This window comes from Rhincodon typus, chromosome 25, assembly GCF_021869965.1.
Source record: "Rhincodon typus isolate 14 chromosome 25, sRhiTyp1.1, whole genome shotgun sequence".
Lineage (NCBI taxonomy): Eukaryota > Metazoa > Chordata > Chondrichthyes > Orectolobiformes > Rhincodontidae > Rhincodon > Rhincodon typus.
The window spans coordinates 28954489-28974830 of record NC_063356.1 but is presented as its reverse complement, the minus strand read 5'-3'; the positions used below and the strand labels follow the sequence as shown (position 1 = coordinate 28974830).

The following is a 20342-nucleotide window of genomic DNA, read 5'->3' as shown; positions in this document are numbered from 1 at the left end:
GGCTAGGCAGCATTTATTGCCCATCCCTAATTGCCCAGAGGGCAGTTAAGTGTCTGGAGTCACATGTAGGCCAGACCAGGTAAGGATGGCAGTTTCCTTCCCCCTAAAGGGCATTAGTGAACCAGATGGGTTTTTCCAACAATCGACAATGGATTCACAGTCATCATTAGACTGTTGATTCCGGATGTTGTATTGAATTCAAATTCCACCATGTGTCATGGCAGGATTTGAACCCAGGTCTCCTGAACAATATTGGGGTCTCTGGATTAACAGTCCAGCGATAATACCATTAGGCCACTGCCTCCCCCAAGTACTTACAAGTAGTAAAATCAGTACAACCTATGTTAATTAACAGACACTGGAGTTGAATAATTAATGCTTTATTTATGGAAAAATATGCAACAGCCAAAATGTTGGGAAGCATTAACAGATTTCCTGAAGATTTGCTCATGATTAGCCAAAATACAACAGAAATTCAGAGATTTTAACTTCTCTTTTCCCTCTCATCACCACTCAAAAAAGAGAAATAAGGCAGATGTAAAAGTGAAAAAAAAATCAGTTACTTTATACCACAATCAGTACCTCTCATAACTTCTGAAGTACAATTGTCGTCGATGGCAGTTGTCCCTTGATTCGAGGATGACATCTACTCAGCGTTGCAAGTTTATGCCATGGGTCTTCATGTGACTGACTAGGCCGATGCTCGACCCACAGATTTTTGGGCACATGGAAGTAAAATGGGCAAGACAAAACTTCTTCTGCCATGATAAAGTTTTGCAGCACAGCAAAATCCTGTGAAGTCCATTGCAGAAAAAGTCTTATTATATATCACAAAGCAGCATCATTCAGTCATGCAGTGCTCAGTTGCCAATAGCTGGTAAGACAACATCCCACTTTCAATGCATAAATGAAGCTTTACTTCACAATTTCCAATTTCCCATGGTGCACTATTGTGCATTCTGCCTAGTCCTCATCCAAAGAAAACTGTCATAATTAATGCTATCATAATCTATTTTAAACAATGCTAGAACTGACAATGCAGAAGTAGGAGGAGACTGCATCTACATAAAGGGAGGTGAAAATTTCTGAAAACACTGCTACCAGAATCCTAAATTGGCATAATGCTGTAATATCAAGTAAAGAAATTTTGCTAATAAGACAAACAAGGCAAATCTGTGATCGCAGAAAGAATAATGGCAAAAGATCAACATTATCAAAACATGCAATGAACTTTAAATATAAATTCGCAGCTTGTTTTTGTAACTGTTAAACTTAATTGTTTTTTTAAAATATATCTAGGCAAATGGGAGTTGCTCAGACTTGCTGGAAAGACTTAGAAAAACAGTGAGAAAGTTACTCAGCAAAATGCCATGTCACTGGTTTTAACATGTCAAAAGCACTACATAAATGTATTTTCTATAGATGTTGCATGCCAAACATGAGCCACATACGGAAGCAAAATTATTGACTATTTGCTCAGCATTATGGATTATTGCTGGCAATGGATAGACTGAAAAAAAAAAATCATGCAACACAACTATAAGATATTCAACCACAAGAGCATCATAAAAGACTCGCCACTAAATTTTGCTCACGAGTGATTGATTGAAATTTAAAACAAGTTGTATTCAACTTAAATACACTAAGTACTCACTAACTTCATTTCCAAACACCGAATAAAACAACAGCCAATAAACATAGAAACAGCCCAACACCATCTCACTTATATAGACTATTTCAAAATACAAGCAACAACTTCCACCTCCACGAGTGGGATTTTCAAGACAAACTAATGATGATGTTCAAATCAATTCCAAATTACCACAAGTGATGTTTTCATTGCATGCTGAAAATTGGATGGGAGGTTTACAACATTTCATTTGGAAACTAGTTATAAAGCTGGATCTCCAATATCAATTTTTTTATACATACAATTTAAAATATTTCTGTTATCTTAAATGTTGCAAGCTCATGGACAACATTCACTACTGTTCAAAACTGCTGGAATTTGAGATTTTATTGCCTTAGGCAGCCCGTTGTGCTTCTCTATAATGCTGGAATTTTTTTATAACACATCCAAGAATGAGTACAGTATTGCCATTCTATTAACTATAACTCCACAGTTTTCATTGTTAAATGGCATTGATATACATTAGCTTCACGGTTGCCTGGGAAGCAAGATCAAAATGGACATAGATGAGCATGCTCAACAGCAGATTACTCAGTCCAGGGAAATTAAAAAAATGGCATTGAAGGCATTAGGAGTAGAAAGAACAGTTTTAAAAAACCCATAAACTCAAGCATTGCAAAATCACAGCAGAAAACACAAGAACCAATAAGAATTTGCAGACCTTAAACTTGGTTGGTAATTACTGCATTTATTTGTTAGTAGGTTGTACTATCAAACAATTTCAAGTTACACTGCTTTGAAACCTTCTGTTTCTCAATAACTATACTGTCATCAGTGAGCTGTTGTACTTTAATTTTACTGGTAACAGCTGAAACCGATAAGGAAAATGAATCACAATCTTAAAGAAAGTTTCCATATTTCCCATATAAAATTTAACAACTCATATTAGTAATTACTGTTTCTGTTCAGGCTTTCACCTAACATTTAATGCCACAATACAAAAGCAGCTTCTCCAATTAAAGTGAGCCACACAGAACTGAAACTTGCTTTTATACATATTATGAATAAGATACTGTAGGCTATGATAGACATCACAGGTTTGGCCACCACTCTACCTTCATCACTTTGAAAAATAGCAGATTACACAAGTCAAGTTCCAGAGTTCAAGCTCAAACTAATATTTATTTGCAAGTGTCCCAGAAAGTAATAAGCAATATGGTGCTTGATTTCACACACAGTTCACAAACTGTTTTTTAAGCAAATCTTAACAGCTTTTCTTGACATCCATGGTCAAACATCCCATGGACAAATGCTTTCACAAAATTCTCAACTTCCAAAAACGAAATTGGCAGCACAACCAGAGAACCAGGGATTACAAAATCAACACAACCATACAAAGATTAGGCTTAAAATAAATTCCATTTGAAGTTCAAATAGATTTCTCAATTTAACAGTGTCACTGAAATTAAAATTAAGATATTGAAATGTTCACTCAAATCAGATTATTTATAAGAAATTTGCCTACTTCCTACCTTCTACAAGTCTTCTGATACAAGCACCTAATGGAAGCCAACTAGGAAGAATGACTTGCACTGAAATTCAATTAAAATTACTTTCACATATCATTTAGTCCAGGTTAAAAGGAAACTTGGGCTCAGGTACACTTATACACAGCTGACTTTAACCTATAAACAAAAAGCATCAAACAAGGCAACTTCACTACTTAATGCAAAAAGCACCAGTTTTGCCACATCTATAGCTTAAATTCAAATAAACTATACAACCATAGAAACGTATGACTCTAAGTGAATCTCAAGCAATTTATCATCTGTACACCAGCACGTTCCCACGTCATTTATTCCTTTCAAAAAAAAAGGGGTCAAGAAACAATTTATCTGTTCTACTGAAGATGCAAACAAGAATGTTCTCACTTACACAACCTAGATTAGTCAGGGTAATTGTAGTAACCATAATGCTTTTGTGCACATACCCAAAAGCCAGGACAAGTTGGAAACTAATTGAAAAATACATTCAAGAATACAGATCAGCTCTACCTAGCCACTTAAGATGTAGGCAGATGTAGACTGCCTTCACAAACACTTTCACACCCTAGATCATTTCAACTTTTAAAATATTACTGAGATCTAAGCTACATGCGTGTTATTAACGTGGGATTGCAGATGGTTTTTTTTCAAAATGGTGAACTGTGATACTTTTGTGTTAAAATCTTTCTAGGCATAAAACAATTCACTTCTTTATCTTCCTCCTGTTGCAAAGCTGCCATCCCACCTGATGTTTTTTTTTAAAAAAGTCATCCCTGGCTGCAATGGACAAATTTGCATCAAGAAAGCACGCCGTGTTCTACGTTGTATGTAAGCACAAATTACTGCTGAAAAGAGTGGTTCGTTCATTTATTTTTAAAACAAATGTATTTATAACTAGTTAGAACAGCTGGAAAGGTAAGGCATTTTTGTTTTCACGTACGCCTACAACGGCAAATGCAAAAATTTCGACCAGAAAGTGTGGAGGCTCTGCAGCCTCAAGAGACCGAAAGAGTCTCACTGAACTAGACAGATGCGATTCTCAGAAGTCCACCGTGCCCTGTGACTGGCTGAAGTTGGGAGAGAGAAAATGCCTTCACTCTGAACCCAATTCATTAAACGTCGATCAATCCGACCGGCGGTGTCACCGTTAATTTTAGCACAAAGCAAAAAGTGCATGTGGCATCACTCCAAAGAAAAACAGACCTCCCCACACCACCCGCCCCAGCCCCCTCGGTGTGATCGATCACGGAATGTAAAATAAAATGCACTGAAACCGGAAGAATTTCCAAGAGAACAATAAGCAAGGCCTGTCCAGCAGAGATTCTTCCCCCAGGATAAGGCCGAGGTGGAGAGCAGACGTGTTGGGCCCTGGGGAGACTGTCTCTCTTTCTCTCAGCAGCAACGCCGCACAAACCAGGTCCCAAAACCTCTTACCTCCTCTTCACTCTCGTTTTTGAAGCACAAACAGGCCGCTCGCTTCTTGTACCCGTCCCCATCGTAAGTCCGAGTCTGGTTTTGCTTTAATTTCATCATTTATGTTATTTCAGTAAACTGTCTTGTTTCAATTCTACACTGTGTTTCCTTCCCTCCCCCAAAAGAAAAAAACTTCGCATGAGAAGAAAAGCAGAGAACTCCCTCGGCTGTGAATTATATTTTTTTTGCTGAACGACGAAGGAAAACCGATCCTTAGCCGCCGGGACCACCTCGCTTCATATTGCCACAGCCACTCTCTCCGACACCAGCGCCGCCGCCGATACTACGGTCGCCATCATCATCGCCACCTCCACTACTCCTCCTGCTACCGCCACCGCCGCCACCATCTTGGCCGCCCCGCGCCTCAACCGAACCTGCTACACAAAGGGAGTGGGGCGGGGGGTGGGGAAAAGGGACACGTGGGGGCAAGGCTTGTTCCAAGGCCCAGCCAATCGGCAGCCAGGAGCGTGCCCCGTCCGCCAATCACGTCCGTGGCGCCCCGATGCCCCGCCTTGTCAAGCAAGTTTGGTAGACAATGCCTGTGCTCCGTTTCCATCAATGAACGCTCAGAGCCGAGAGGGGGCGCAGCGGGTGCCCCCCTCGCCTCTATCTGTAAGACCAATGTGTGTGAAGACAAAGAGCCAAAGCTATTTGTGTGTATAATTGTGTCTTTCTTAAATGTAACGTTCACGTGTTTTGTTGATTTTAAATGTGGAAGTTTTTCTTTACTTTGTTCTTTATAGCGAAAAGGTGCGGCTGTACATTAATCTTTAAAAAAAAAATATTTTCAAAGATGAACTAAAATTACATATAACACTGTGGGTTGAGATATCAAGTACAGTTTCTTTTTCAGCTATGATGAGACTAGATAGGCTGGGATTATTTTCCATACAGCAGAGAAGTTTGAGGTGGTAGCTGATTCAGGTGTACAAAGTTCGGAGGGGCAAAATAGAATAGAGAAGGAGAAAGTTTTCTCCCTCAAAGAGGGGTAACCACGACTCACATCTTTAAGGGAAGGAGCATGAGCTTTAGTGGGGATTTGAGGATTTTATTTCACCCAGAGTATGGCAGATATCTGGAACACAGTAACTAAGAGGATATTTGAGGCTGGAACCGTGAAGACATTTAAGAAACATTTAATTGGACACTTGAAATGCCAGAGCACATAAGCCTACAGGCCAAATTTTGCAGGATGAGATTAGAATATAGATGTTTGTAAACTACATGGACATGATGGGTAGAAGGCCTTTTTATACAGTAAAAGATCTATGACTTTATTTTATACTTATTCATGTGACAAACTTAGTAAATTTGAAGTTATCCTATCTCCTGGCTGGTCTCACATCGTCCACTTGAGGAGGTCCAAAATTCTGCTGTTGGTGTCCTAACTCGCACTAAGGCCCATTTACCCAGGAGTAATGATCCCTTTATGTGCTGCAACAACTTAAAGTTTATTATGTTTTATAGTACACGTCATATCTTAAAGGGGACAACTTGTCAGCAAGATTCCTGGTATGTTTTGGGTTGCTGTTTAGCGCATACATCCATGTGCAATTTAGAAGGGCCGTTGCACATCATTTTTTGTACTCACTGACCTACTTTATTTGGGTTTGGACACCACCTCAAGTGAAAATTCTCGTCCTTGTTTCCAAATCTCTCCATGGCTTTGTCCCTCCCCAATCTCAGTGACCACTTCCAGTCACACAACTCTTTGAGATAGCTCTTCGTCCTAATTCTGCATCCTCGATTATTATTGCTCTACCATTGGCGGTACGACTTTCAGTTGCCAAGTCTAACCCTGGAACTTCCTCTCTCTACTCTGCTTCCCCACCTTTTTCTCCCCTCCTTTAAGACACTCCTTAAAATCTACTTCTTTGAACAAGCTTGTGATAATCTGTATTTATGTCGTCTATTCTTTTTTGTTTGATTCCCACTCCAGGTCCTTTGTGATTGGTAACTATTTTATTGAAAGTACATTTTTGAAGTACCGATGTGACAAAATCGAAAGACAGTCATCGGATTTTACAAAATACTTTATTCTTTTCTTTACATTTTGTTCTAAAATGTGGCTCACCTGTTTTTGTTCAGATTTTCTGGGATGTTTCTTGCATTGTTGTTCTCTGTTGCTGTATTATCTAGTTCAAACGGAACCAAACACACATCCGTCTATAAATGATAATTCAGCAACAATGCCGCACAACAAAGGGCTTAAGCGATTCTTCTATTTACTTTTAAAGCTGGTCTCCAAGCGGCCTCTCTTATTGCGTTGTTCTGGAATGAGAACTTGCTCCCCAACGGTTCACCGAATTCGGGCAATTGCAGTCACCAACTGTCGCCGAATACTAGTTCAATTCAAAACGGAACCAGCGATTGATAAAATGTTTCAGACTTTCCCCATTGTCTTCCACAACCTCAACAAACGGAAATACCTGCTGCCAAACGAAGAGGAGAGGTATTCCGAGATGCAAGACCTAACCTTGGAAAACTGGCAAGAGCTGACCATGTCCAGATCGGTGCCAGACTCCTCACCGTCAGGGGGCAGGGCATTGAGCCAAGGAGAAGGCGCCCTGCTGGAAGACTTGAAAGATCTCCAGATGTTGCCCGAAGGGTCATTCGTGGTGAGTGGGTCCAGTTTGCGGCCAAAACAGTCAAGTGCGCCACCACTCAAGTTCGAAAACAGGCCTCTCCCTCCGGAGGGGTTCAGGAAGGGGATGTTAGAATCTGGGATGGAAGCGTCGCCCAAACCACCAAGTCCTTCCAAGGAATTGCAAATGCAGTCACCAACAAACACAGGCTCAAGACGGCACACATGTAGTCCGGAGAGGAAAAACAAGTGAGTGGCAGTTTAAGAAAAAAAGACCCATTTTGTACCTAGAAATATTTTCAGTGACCTTGTGAGTTCGGTACACTTTCCTCTTCCATCCTGGTTTCACATTCAAGTCAGGTTCGTGTGACACATAAGCCTCCACTCTCAGTCTCAACTCTTAGGGCCTCGAACAACCAGTTCTAAACAGGCTCGACGCTGCAAAAAGAGAGTCATACAGCACCGACACACAGCCTTCGGCCCAACTCGTACGGACCAGGTTCTCTAAACTGAACTAGTCCTATTTGCCTGCATTTGGCCCAAATCCCGCTACACGTTTCCTATGCATGAATCTGTCCAAATGTCTTTTAAATGTTGTAATTGTACAAAACTGACAACAATTTTAGCCATCTTGCTTCCAACAAAGCATGGAGATAGCTAAGTGAAAAGAATGCAACTGTCAATTTTGTGACAGCCCAATGCACCAGGGCTGTAAGCAGCAAATGTAGAATTGACAAATTTCCTTTCAATTACTGTCACTCTGACCACCAACGTTTGCCTTTCTAAAGCCTGCTTCCCAGAAAATATTTACATCAAATTTGATAGATGTTCCTTAACTTTAAACATTTTTTACTTCACAATTGATGGGATCTAATACAATTTTGGGTTAGGGTTAGCATTAGTGTCAATGGGAAAGGGTATGCTTCTTTTGGTTTAATCCATTTTGAGCAGACCAACTTAACTATTGCTTCTGCATTGTAAATAAATTTGCCATATTACTGAAGAAAGGAAAAATTTGCCATGCCAGGAGTGTAACAAGGATTAACCAAACTCAATTTAGGGATGATGGTACTGACCTATGAGCAGAGGTTGAGGGGACTAGGCCTATATTCTCTAGAGTTTAGAAGCATTGAAGCAAACAAAATTCTTACAGGGCCTAAGAGGTTTTGTTTATTCATTTACAGGATGTTGATGTCACTGACTTATTCCCCATCATTGCTTACCTTTGAGAAGGTGGTAGTGAGTTGCCTTCTTGAATCCTATAGGGATATGGGGGGTGGGGGGAGGCGGTGGTGGTGTAGGTACATGCTGTGAAAAAGGGGATTCCAGGATAGATAGAGAAAGACTGTTTCCTCTGTCCAGGGTGTCCAGAACTTGGGGTCAGAATCTCAGAATAAGAGCTAGGTCATTTTGGGCTGAGTTGAGGAGAAATTTCTTCATCCAGAAGGTGATTGGAATTCCCCACCGTAAAGGGCCATGGTGCTTCAATCATTGAGTATGTTCAAGATAGAAGTCGATAGATTCCTAGATATGAATGACATCAAGCAGTATGAGGATAGTTCAAGAAAAGGGCAATGAGGTAGAAGATCAGGTATGATCTATGTAAATGACAGAACAGGGTAGGGGGGAGAATGTCTTACTGTTGCTTCAGTTTCCTTTGTTCTCCAAAATATTCTAACACATGCTGTCCCTTACACAGAGACCCTCTACTCCTCCAGCATCCCTTCTACTTTACAGAGGTCCTCTCCCCTTCTGATCCCACTTCAGTTCAGGAAAGGTAGCCCCTGCAGATTCTGTGCAGGTTTGCCTTTTCTTTGAAACATCTGTTCCTGTTCAGAGCCAGTAATGCCCCTTCCTGTTCTAGACCCCACAGTTTATAACTGCCGTACCACCTCCTCCCCCCACCCCCGCCTCCACTGACTACCCTACTTGCTAATTTACACAAGCCCCCTCCTTCATTGATCTGTTTTCAATGGTTTGCATTCAGTTTGTAACTATTGCTACTACTTCACTCCAGGAGCAGTCTAATAACCGTGCGGGCATAGTTTCCAAACCTGTTAATGGGACCATAAATTTCTCACTTGCTGTTTTCAGCACCGAATACATTCCTGGAATGAAGGAAGCAAGAACTTTAGGTTCAAAGAAAGTAGAACTAGACAGAAATGTTTAAAAATAAGAGGTCTCCCACTTAAGATGAATATCAGGGGATTTTTTTTTCTTCAGAGGGTTGTTAATCTACAGAATTCTCTTTCCTTAGAGGTGGGGGCCTTTGAATATTTTTAAGGCTAACTTAGATGTATTCTTGACTGACAAAGAAGTCAAAAGGTACAGGTGACAGGCAGGAAAATAGAGGCCAGAATCAGAACAGTCGTGATCTTATGAAATGGTGGGGCAGAGTTCAGAGATTGATTTGATTGATTTATTTTTGTCGCATGTCCTGAGATACAATGAAAAGTGTTGTTTTGCATGCTATACAGGCAGATTATATGCATCAAAGGATCAGGGTAGCAGAATAAAGTGAAGAATGCAGCGTTACAGCCACAGAGAAGGTCCAAAGAGAGAGATCAGAATTAACATTTGAAAGGTCTGTTCAAAAGTCTGATAAGAATGGAGAAGAAGCTGATCTTGAATCTGTTCATACATGTATTCAAACTTTTATATCTTCTGCTGGATGGAAGATGGTGGAAGAGAGTATAAGCAGTGTGGGAGGGGTGTTTGATTATATTGGTTGCTTTCCTGAGATAGTGGGAAGTATAGATGGAGTCAATGGATGGAAGCCTGGTTTGTGTAATGGACTGGGCTCTGCCCTACTCCTGCTCTTACCTTATATATTGGTATGTCTGTATATATGTTTGAACATTCGCCAGAGCCAACAGTAAGAAAACTACTAATGGGATGCACTAATATGAATTTACCACTCAATACCATTGTAGAAAATGAAGGATTGGATTTTATAATCATTCATGTGCTACCCCAGGAATTATAAACATGTACAGATATGAGTAATTTACTTTTCCCTGACTAACCTTCTGTCAGCCACATTCGTTTAAAGAGATTGGAACAGTGGAGATGCACAAAGATCAATTCCCTGACCAAACAATCAAAAAAATTCTAAACAGGATATGTAACCTTACAGAAATATAGACAAAGGCACCTCACCCGTAGTTATAGTTGATGCAAATATTTCTGCAAGTGGTCTCGCAGTTTCTTCCCTTACTTCTCAAAACATTCTGGGATACATTTGATCAGGTCTCAGAGATTTATCCACCTTTATCGTCTCTAAGACCTCCTGAATGTCCTGTTCTATAATGTTAACTGTTTCTAAAACATCAAAATTTATTTCTCTGCATTCTATAGACTCCATTTCTTTCTCCACAGTAAAAACTAATGAGAAATATTCATTTAGTATCTTTCCCATCTGCTGGGGTTCAACTCAAAGACAGCCTCCTTGATCTTTAAGCGGCCCTACCCTCTCTCTAGTTACCCTCTTGCTGTCAGTATATTTGTAGAATTTCTTTGGATTATCCTTAACCTTATCTGCCAATGCTATCCCATATCCCCTCTGTGCCGTCCTGATTTCTTTCTTAAAAATGCCCTACACTCTTCATACTGATTAAGAGATTCAGTTGAACCAAGTTGTTGATGTCTAAAATAAGATTCTCTTTTATTCTTGACTAGAACCTAAATATCTTTATTCATCCATTGTTGCTTAATCTTACCAGCCTTACCCTTCACTCTAACAGGAACATAATGCCTCTGAACTCTCGTCATCACATACTTGAAAGTCTCCCACTTTTCAGTCATCCCATTATCTGCAAACAGTCTACTCCAGTCAACTTTTGAAAGTTCTTGTCTCATAACCATTAAAATTTGCCTTACTCCCATTAAAAGCTTTAAATTTTATGGAAGGCTTATCCATTTCCATAACCATTTTGAAACTAATGGCGTAATGATCATTGGACCCAAAGTGTTCCCCCACTTTTACTTCAGCCACCTGCCTCATGCCCCAAAGAAGGACTAATTTTGCTTCTGGTCTAGTAGGAGCATCCACATATTGATAAAGAAATTTTTCTTTAGCACATCTTAAAAATTCATCATTATCCAAACATTTAACACGATGGTAGCCCCAGTCAATATTTGGAAAATTAAAATCCCCCATTATTGCAACCTTATTATGCTTACATATGTCTGAGATCTCCCTATGTATTTGTTTCTCAGTTTCCTTCTTAATACTGGGGGGCCAATTGTTGTTTTGTAGGTATACGATGAGTGTGTTCAGTTCCATGGATATTGCATTAGTGCCTAGACAGAGAGTTGATGATGAGAAGTGAATATTTAATTGCAAACGTGAAAATCCGTTTACTTTGATGAAGACACTAGTGCCACCAGTGTGCCTTCAGAATCTCTTCTTTCTCTCCCTCTCACTACATGTCAGTGCACACCAAATTCCACAGCTGGGTGGAGGGATCCTGACCTATAATCCATTGGCCTTGGAGGGCTGATCAGATGATCCTAGGGCCACTTCTGTTTATAGGGCCCAGACATGCTGAATTCCACAGGGTTTGGGATGGCAAGCAAGGTGGAGGCAGAAGGCTTGGCCACCTTAGGAACATCCTGAGTGGATGTTTCTGGCAGGCCTGTATGTGGCTTCTTATCCTCCTGAGCACCAGTGGCTGGGATGATGTTGTACAAGTCTATACACATCTCCAGCAGGCACTGAATGTACCAGATCTGGCTGGTGATGGCAGCTACCATTCTGTCCATGGTGGCATATGCCATAGGTAGTGTAATGCAAACAGCGTTTGTGAATTCCTGCAAACTTTGAATCAGTTTTCCCAGTGCCTTGGACAAACCTACCTGCTGCATCTGTATCTGTTTTTCTGTGGAGTTCTTAACCACCTACACCATGGGGTGTGCTACTTCCTGGGGCTGAGCAGTTGCCTGTTCTCTGACAGTCCTCCAAGTGCCACTTACCTGCCGTGTTTCCCTCATGACCTGCTGCAGAGATATGGCAGTGAAGTGCTCACCCACAGGTTGTCCTGACTGTAATCTCCATCAAACATCCACTGAGGTGTCAGTATCTGAGCTGCTGGGGTGCGTAAGATGCAACCTCATCGGTATTTGCTCTGAAGCATCAGTGCTGTCTTCCTCAGAGGTGAAGGAGGGACTGTGTTGTGGGGTGGAATTTGTTTCAGGTGAAAAAGTTATATACATTTTAAATGCAGCAGGGTATAGCTGCGTGCCGAAAACAATATTGAATCTTTATTATGGCCAACCCAGGAAGGTGAAAAGAGGTGTATAGTAACACTGTAAGTAAAAGTTTGAGTGTCTTAAGATTAGCCTTTAGTTTTATCTTTTCCAACCTAGAACTATGCAATAATTGAACAATTAAACTACTTTCTGCATTGTTGTCACATTCCTGTACCAGTATTGCTAATTTTGACGATTTTAGCTGCATCCTGCCATACTTTGCATGGCATCGTTTTTATGACAGCAAGTGCGTATTATCACTAGACTATTAATCCAGAAACCCTGGTAATGTTCTGGGGACCCGGGTTTGAATACCTCCATAGCAGATGGTGGAATTTGAATTCAATGTGGAGAAAAGAAATCTGGAATTAGGAGTCTAATGATGATCATGAATCTATTGTCAATTGTTGGAAAAACCCATCTGGTTCACTGACGTCCTTTAGGGAAGGAAACTGCTGTCCTTACCTGGTCTGGCCTACATGTGAAGCCAGACCCAAAGCAATGTGGTTGACTCTTAAACTGCCCTCTGGGCAGTTAGGGATGGACAATAAATACTGGCCTAGCCAGCAATGCCCTTAGCCCATGAATGAATAAAAAAATTTGAGTGCTGCATCAAATGCCAAAACCCAACAGTTCCCAAACTCTACCTAAGTTGTGATTAACTACCCACTCAAGGGCTGGTGCCCTATTCCTTTCTTGATGTCTTATGGTCTTGGACTTTCTTCTTCAGTCATTTGTTGGAGCCTCCTATTTTCAATACCGAATTGTCTAACATAATTTTGATTCTTCTTGATCTACATCCCTCTAATCTTCCTTCAATCACCTCTTTTGGCAAGTTCTACATTAGAATGCGGCCAATCTAACCTGGTCTTATTTTCTTGATGATATTCACCAACAATCTTTCATCCTCCATCATCCAGGAAACAACATAATTGCTCTTGTTTTCTCTCCAGCTGACCCACTTCATCCTTTCACAATTTTCTAGTCATTGAATGTCCACTTTTCTCCCCATAATAAACTTCAATCATCATCCTGCTCACATCAGCTGTGAACAATTCAGTTTTGACAAGGGTTGTTGAATTAGAGAGGCTGTAGTAGTGATAATTGTGTTAAGCAAAAGAAGCATTGAATACCCACAAGAAATATACACCTGCTTTATGGATTACAAGTATGCTTTTGACCAGGTGAGCTGGCAAGAACCGTTGAAAGCGCTAGAGGCAATCAAAGTTGATTGCATAGCTAGGAGAATAATTGTAGCCCTATGTACATGACAGACTGCAACAATAAGGGCAGTGTTGGATGAAACTGAACATACCAGGCATGGAGCAAAATAAGGCTGTCTACAATCACGTTTGCTCTTCAAAATCTATCCAGAAACCAGGGTAAAAGAAACACTGAATGAAGTTAGAGTAAAGTCCTTAAAGTATGAGGTCTTTTGATGAAGGTAGCAGCACAGCAAAAGATTAACCAATTCTGATGAGTAGAATGGTTGCAGTGGTGAAAGCTTATGGAATGACAAACAAAGAAAAGAAGGTGAAAGTTATGAAGATTGAAAAAAATAATAGCAGGAATGTAGAGGTAAACACATTGAACAATTATCACAGTTAAGTACCTAGGAAGTGCCTTGTCAGAAAATGGTAACTACTATAAAGAAATGGTGACTATGATCGGGATGGTAAAAAATGCATTCACTAAACATGAACATTGCTCAGCATTAGAATGAATGGCAATCTTAATAAGATGATTACCATATTCCATCCTGTTGCTTAATATTCAGATACAATAGTCGGTCAACTTAAAAAAAAACATAAATACACATTTATGACAAAAATAAAATAAAACCTTGTTATTAATAAAGTATGAAAGGTTTAAAAAAAAGCACATCACCCTTGTCTTCAAATCTCCAACTTTTTAAACCTGTTCCAATTACAGGTTGTAGATTACCCATAATTTAACTTTGTTTTTCATACAACACCAATCCTTATTGTGTCAAATGCTACTTTTAAAAAATAGATTTTTGAATTCACTCATAGGATAAGGGCATTGCTGGCTAGACCAGCATTTATTGACCATCTGTAATTGCCCAGATGGCAATTAAGAGTCAGTCTTGTTACAGTGGGTCTGGAGTCACATGGGGGCCAGACCAGGTAAGTTTGATAGATTTCCTTCCCTAAAGGACATTATTGAACCAAGTGGGTTTTTCCTGACAATCAACAATGATTTCACAGTCAGCTTTAGACTCTTAATTCCAGATTTTATTTAATTGAATTCAAATTTTGTCATGGTGGGATTTGAACCCAGAACACTAGCTGAGGTTCTGGATTAACACTCTAACGATAATACCACCAGGCCATTACCTCCCCTTGATGTGTTGTAACATGATCAAAATATAACAGTTAAAATCATGAACGAATTTCCGGTAGCTCCAATAACATTGAAGTTCTGTGTCATCAATCTTGTAAACATTTTTTACCAGAAGCTACAAAGAAAACAGCTCTTTCAAACGGGCATGAAAAGTGCAAAAGAAAGATTGCTGGATCTGCTGAATGCAGGTTCCGATTGGTAAAACTTGCTTCCTTCAGTTTTGCCCTGAAGTTTAGTTTCTTCAGCAATATACTGGAATAGTGGTTCTCATAATTGAAGAAAAATAGAGCTAACATTTTAAGTCCAGTTATCCGTCTTCACATCACCACCATGTTCCCTGACCAACATGTCTGTCTCAGGCTTGCTGCAGTTCTCCAGCGGAGCTCAGCCTAAGCTGTAAGAACAGCACCTCATTTTCTGCTTGGGAACTCTACAGCCTTCTGGACTTAATATTGAGTTCAACAATTTTAGGGCCTGAGCACCTTCTCCTGTGACCATACTTCAACCTCCACACACCAGGCCTTATTATTACCTGGGCTGCAATCACATACAACCCATTGTTGGCTACTGATAGTCCCCATTAGCATCAATTTATTCTCTCAGGCTGACTGTTATCCACTCCTTTGTCTGTCCAACTGTTTTTCTCTCCCTTTGGGCTCTACCTCCACCTATTATTTCCTCCTTGCTTCCCTCTACCATATCTTATGCAGAAGTACCAACCTTTCCTAGCAACAATCAGTTCTGAAGAAGGGTGACTGAACTCAAAATGTTAAACCTGATTTCTCTCCATAGATCCTGTTGAACCTATCTGTTTTTGAGTCTATTTATATTGAATGATTGTAGATTGGTTTGAAAAAAGTCCCTGAAAAGCCTTTGGAAGTGAAACCATTTTTTGAACAAGACGTCTTGTAAATAATGCATCTTGTAACACTTGATCTTTTGCTGGAAAACCCGGCTGTGGCAGCTTGAACAATGCTTTGGGCTTACAGAATATTTTTATTTTTAGTTAGTTGATTAACAAGTTGATTACTTAATTAATTAGAAGCCATCTGAAGAGAAAGCAGCTTCCCAGTTCAGTGCTCCTATTTTGAAGCATCTTTGTTGTGAGATCAGGATGAAATCTGATTGTTCTTCTGGATGAATAACCAAAAGAACTCCTCAATATTATATTTCCTGAGCAAGCTGTGTCTGCCAAGATCCCAGAGACAATCATGCATGATTAGTGATTTGACCACATGTGCAAAGACTCCAGAATGAGTGAGTTCAGGACATTTTACGTCTTATCATCTTTGTTTTCGACTGTAACCACCATTGGCCAGAAAGTGTTTTTTTTAAAGGTGAATTTCTACAGATTTCCTTTACCTGAAAAGTTTGTTATCTGTATGTGTGCTTCTGTGCTGTACGTCTGTTTTGGATTATATCAAAGGATAAACATCTATATATTCATATGCTAAGTTACAGTTCTTCATCTTATTGAATGGATTTTGTTTTATAATAAACCAATAATTCTGTGTTTAGAGAAAGCAAGTTGATGGATCTTTTAATTCTAAGTCTTATGTACAGAAAATATAGGATTGACCATATCAGGATTTGTTTAATATATTTTCATCTTGTGTTCTGACCCAAGCAGTAGTGGGATTAAAATGACAGTGCACTCCTCCCATCATGGTTATAGTGTAATACTAATCTATTTCTTGTGTTTGCATACAGCGAGATATTATCAAGGGGTATAGTTAAGATAAATAGGGTTGTATCAGGGATGTGAGATTATTTGATCAATGTGGGGGTGAAATGTGGAACAAAAAGAGAAATGGGAAGCTGGCAGAAGGAGTTGAAAGGAAATGGTGGAGGGAGGCTGGAGATGGGATAGCGAAAGGGATAGAGAAAGGGAAAGGGAAAGAAAAGACTGAATGGGGAAGGAAAATGCTTGGAAAGAAGGCTAAAATTGCACCTAAATATGCATAAAATTTACATTCAAATAAGAAATAAGGGATTAAATAATCAGTATGAGGGATGACAGTAAAATGGAGTTGGAAGACAGGTCAGGCTGGTGTTATGGGTGGTATTTTACATGTGGTGATTATTTCCCTTTCCAGGAAATTGAATTAGAGATTTTGAAGTACGTTGTATATAAGTTGCTAATATTATGATTGACCAACCACCTTGCCAATGAAATGACCTATTTTTATATTCATATGGTTTTCCGGAAGGCCGTTTAAATGTTTTTGTGTCCTGACTGCATGTTATTTCTGCTGACTGTTGGTGAGTTAAGAATGTATTTTGGGTCTGTCATATAATATTTGGTGTTAGGCGCTATTCCAGTCCATTCAATTTAATATGTAACATTATGTTTGTGGTGTTATTCGCCAGAGCAGTATTTGTAAAATGTTGATTTTGTCTTTAACTGTATATAACAATAAAAACAAAGCTTGAATGAGTAACTTTACTGTTTCCTAGTGTGGACAATAAAAGATGTGACGAATTTAAAGTAATAATAAGCATCTGACATCTGCTATCAAATGCTGAACCAAGCCTGTAGCTTTGTTAATTACTAGTATTAACATTGTACAGAAGAAGCAACATCACTGGCGGATGATGAAGGGATTGGCTATGAACGGTATTCCAAGATTCTCATTGCATATCTTTTATAGATAAATAAAACTGATGGAATTATCAATCCATTACCATTACAAAAATACTGATTGAATTACTTGCTTGTTTTGGATATCCCATCTCCGTAAGTAAAAAGTTAAAAATATCCTTCCGACTCTTTATAGTTCTGAGGAGGTAAAATCTTTGGAAAAGCACTAAGTGACCTGCCTTATCTTGGCTGTTTATATACCTCTGCACAATACAATATTACAACCTTTTTTTTACATATTACATTGGACAGGTCGAACACCAACACCACTCTGAAGGTTATGCCTGTAGAAGAACAGAATGCATCTGTGAATTCAAACGAATCTTTGTTAGATTATAGCAATGCAAAGGATGAGAGTGAATCTCTTTTGAAAGGTATGGAAGATTCCACAATGATGTCTGGGAAGACTGAAATTCTAACAATAAACCAGAATTTTGAGCTAATTTTGATATTACCCATAATTACTTCTATAAAAATTATTTATTGTTTAATTTTTGTATTTGATTTTGAGGTATATTTGCTTTGTTTTCCTTTGCATTGTTTTTTGCCAATGTTTGATATTTCATGGTTAGGCAAATTCACAAACACAACATGCCATGACCCCCAGGAAGCTCTGAGAAAGTACAAGGATGAAGTTCTTAAATAAAGTTAATTATTTGGATACGAGTGTCACTAGAAAGGTCAGCATTTATTGTCCATTCCTAGTTTTTCTTTAGAAAATAATAATTGCCTTCTTGAACTGCTGAAGTCCATGTGGTGAGGATCTTCCATTTGTGCCATGTTAGGATTTTAGTTATGAGAATAACTGGACAAGCGGCATCTTTGTCATGATCCAGTTTGATAGACCGTAGCCTTATGAAGAGTAGAATGCTTGGAAGATTCATGGATAACAAACTAAGTGACAGGATTCCACGTTTGAATGGAAACATTGAAAAAAATCATCATACGAATTAAAATAATCAAGCAATAATAAAATAGATATACTGAACAGGTAAGAACGGGTAAAATAACACTTCTAAACCATATGCATTATATAAACTACTTAGACTTGAACATTCAGGATTAATATGAATTAAAATGAGGTAACAACCAGTGATTCAACACCCCTCAGATTTCACTTTAAATGATTGATGTGGTCAAGAAAGATGCCAAACGGACATTAGTAATACTGGTCACCAAACCTCTCTACAATACTGTCTTCTTTACACAGAATTCCCATTCTTCACTCTCAAAGATTTAGCCTTTGACAGGAAGGGTGGAGTGTACAGGCAAGAGTGCACCACCAAAGAGAGGGAAAGTCATGCAGGGAATAGTAGTTAAAAAAAATGAAATCACTTCAAATGCCTGTGCAGAGCTAGATGAACTTGTGCCACAGAGATAAACAATTTAGATCTAATTGCCATTGTAGAGACATGAAGCATGATGCTCTCTTTGCTGGAGGGGGCAAGAAATAGAAATATTTACGCAAGTTTACTTAAGAGTGAAACTCAACCTTTTCTCTCCAACTCTGTAACTGAATGTTGGGCATGCAGGTCCATAGGCGACTTTCTTGGCTCACTAGAAATTAAGACACTCAAGCGGTCAATTAGTGGCCACAACCACCTACCCAACTACCTGTCTCCTGGCAAGCAAGAAAGGTGGTTAGTTTAGGAAATCATGACAACTTGCCTGTGGAGTTGACGCTACCATCAATTGCCCCAATCTGGAATACCCACTTCTCTCCACGACTTGCCGAAAAGAATTAAAAAACATACTTTCTCATTCCTGGATCCTGCAAAGTGGTAGGCTTTGATCAGTGAGCTTTAGGACCCTCTGATTGTCTGGCAGTTTCTGGCAATCCAGTATCGATGTGATACTCACCTTCATTCACCTGCAAGCTCTTAAAAGCAAAGTTGGGAGTGAACATTAGAACAAAAGAATTAGAAGTAAGCTATTTAGCCCCTCAGGCCTGTCCAGCCATTCAACAAGATCGTAGCTGATCTGTCACAGGCTTCAACTTTCCTTGTAGCCTTCAACTCCCTGATATTTCAAAAAATTATCTACCTCCTCTTTAAATGCTTTCAGTGATCTAGCCTCCACAACTCTCTGGGGTAAAGAATTTGAAACATACAATATTCCTTTGTCTCACAGATTTAAATGAGTGCCCTCTTACTCAGTAACAGTGTCCCCTCATACAAGATTTCCCCTCTCGTGGAAAATCTTTAAAAAGTTAAACCCTCTCAATCTTATATATTTCTATAAGATCATCTTTCATTCTTCTAAACTCTAATGAACAAAGGCCGAACCTGTTTAGCTGATTTTGATAAGTCAATCCATTCATCCCAAGAATCAGCCCAGTGAATTTCTCTTGAATAGTCTCCAATGCCAGTATATCTTTTTTCAAATATGGCAACTAAAACTATATGCAGTACTCCAGGAGCAGCCTTACCAGCACCCTGTACAGTTCCGACAAAATTTCCTTACATTTACATTCCACACTGCACCCCCCCCACCTCAATAATGGCCAGAAAGTCACCACCTCACATACTCAGCTCCATACTTAAAATAAAAATAGAAAATCACACCCATGGTTTAAAAGTGATCCATTTCACCAAATAATTTTCCATCATACACAACATTTTGAAAACAACAGGCAAATTAGAGAAAGAGTCCTGATTACAAAGATTAGTGATTAGTGAGAAAGGAATAAAAACAGGAAGAGCTGGAGAAACTCAGCAGGTCTGGCAACATCTGTGGAGGTAGAAGCAAAGTTAATGTTTCAAGTCCAAAATGACTCTTCTCTGGAACTCAAAGTTAGTGAGAAAGAATCTTGGCTCAGAAAGTCAGGAAATAGAATCCATTTGGGTGATTCCGAGA

The 20342-nt window shown here is 39.3% G+C and overlaps 2 protein-coding genes across 7 annotated transcripts in view; one reads left to right on the top strand and one right to left on the bottom strand.

The window, feature by feature from the left end:
• Positions 1-494: 494 nt before the first annotated feature.
• On the bottom strand, positions 495-5034 carry LOC109911341. The gene is made up of 2 exons (XM_048612043.1): positions 4609-5034; positions 495-792 (listed from the first exon to the last, which is right to left on the bottom strand). Exons 1-2 carry the CDS (start codon positions 4705-4707, stop codon positions 586-588), a joined length of 306 nt encoding a protein of 101 aa, XP_048468000.1. The 5' UTR covers positions 4708-5034; the 3' UTR covers positions 495-585.
• A 12708-nt stretch (positions 5035-17742) lies between these two features.
• The window catches only part of LOC125486064 (gametogenetin-binding protein 1-like), a 27223-nt gene continuing 24623 nt past the window's right edge, over positions 17743-20342 (top strand). For all 6 annotated transcript variants that reach the window (XM_048612042.1, XM_048612041.1, XM_048612038.1 and 3 more), the window contains exon 1: positions 17743-17860. In XM_048612042.1, the coding sequence (XP_048467999.1) occupies positions 17767-17860 (94 nt within the window). In that variant the 5' untranslated portion in view covers positions 17743-17766. The remainder of the gene's footprint in view (positions 17861-20342) is intronic.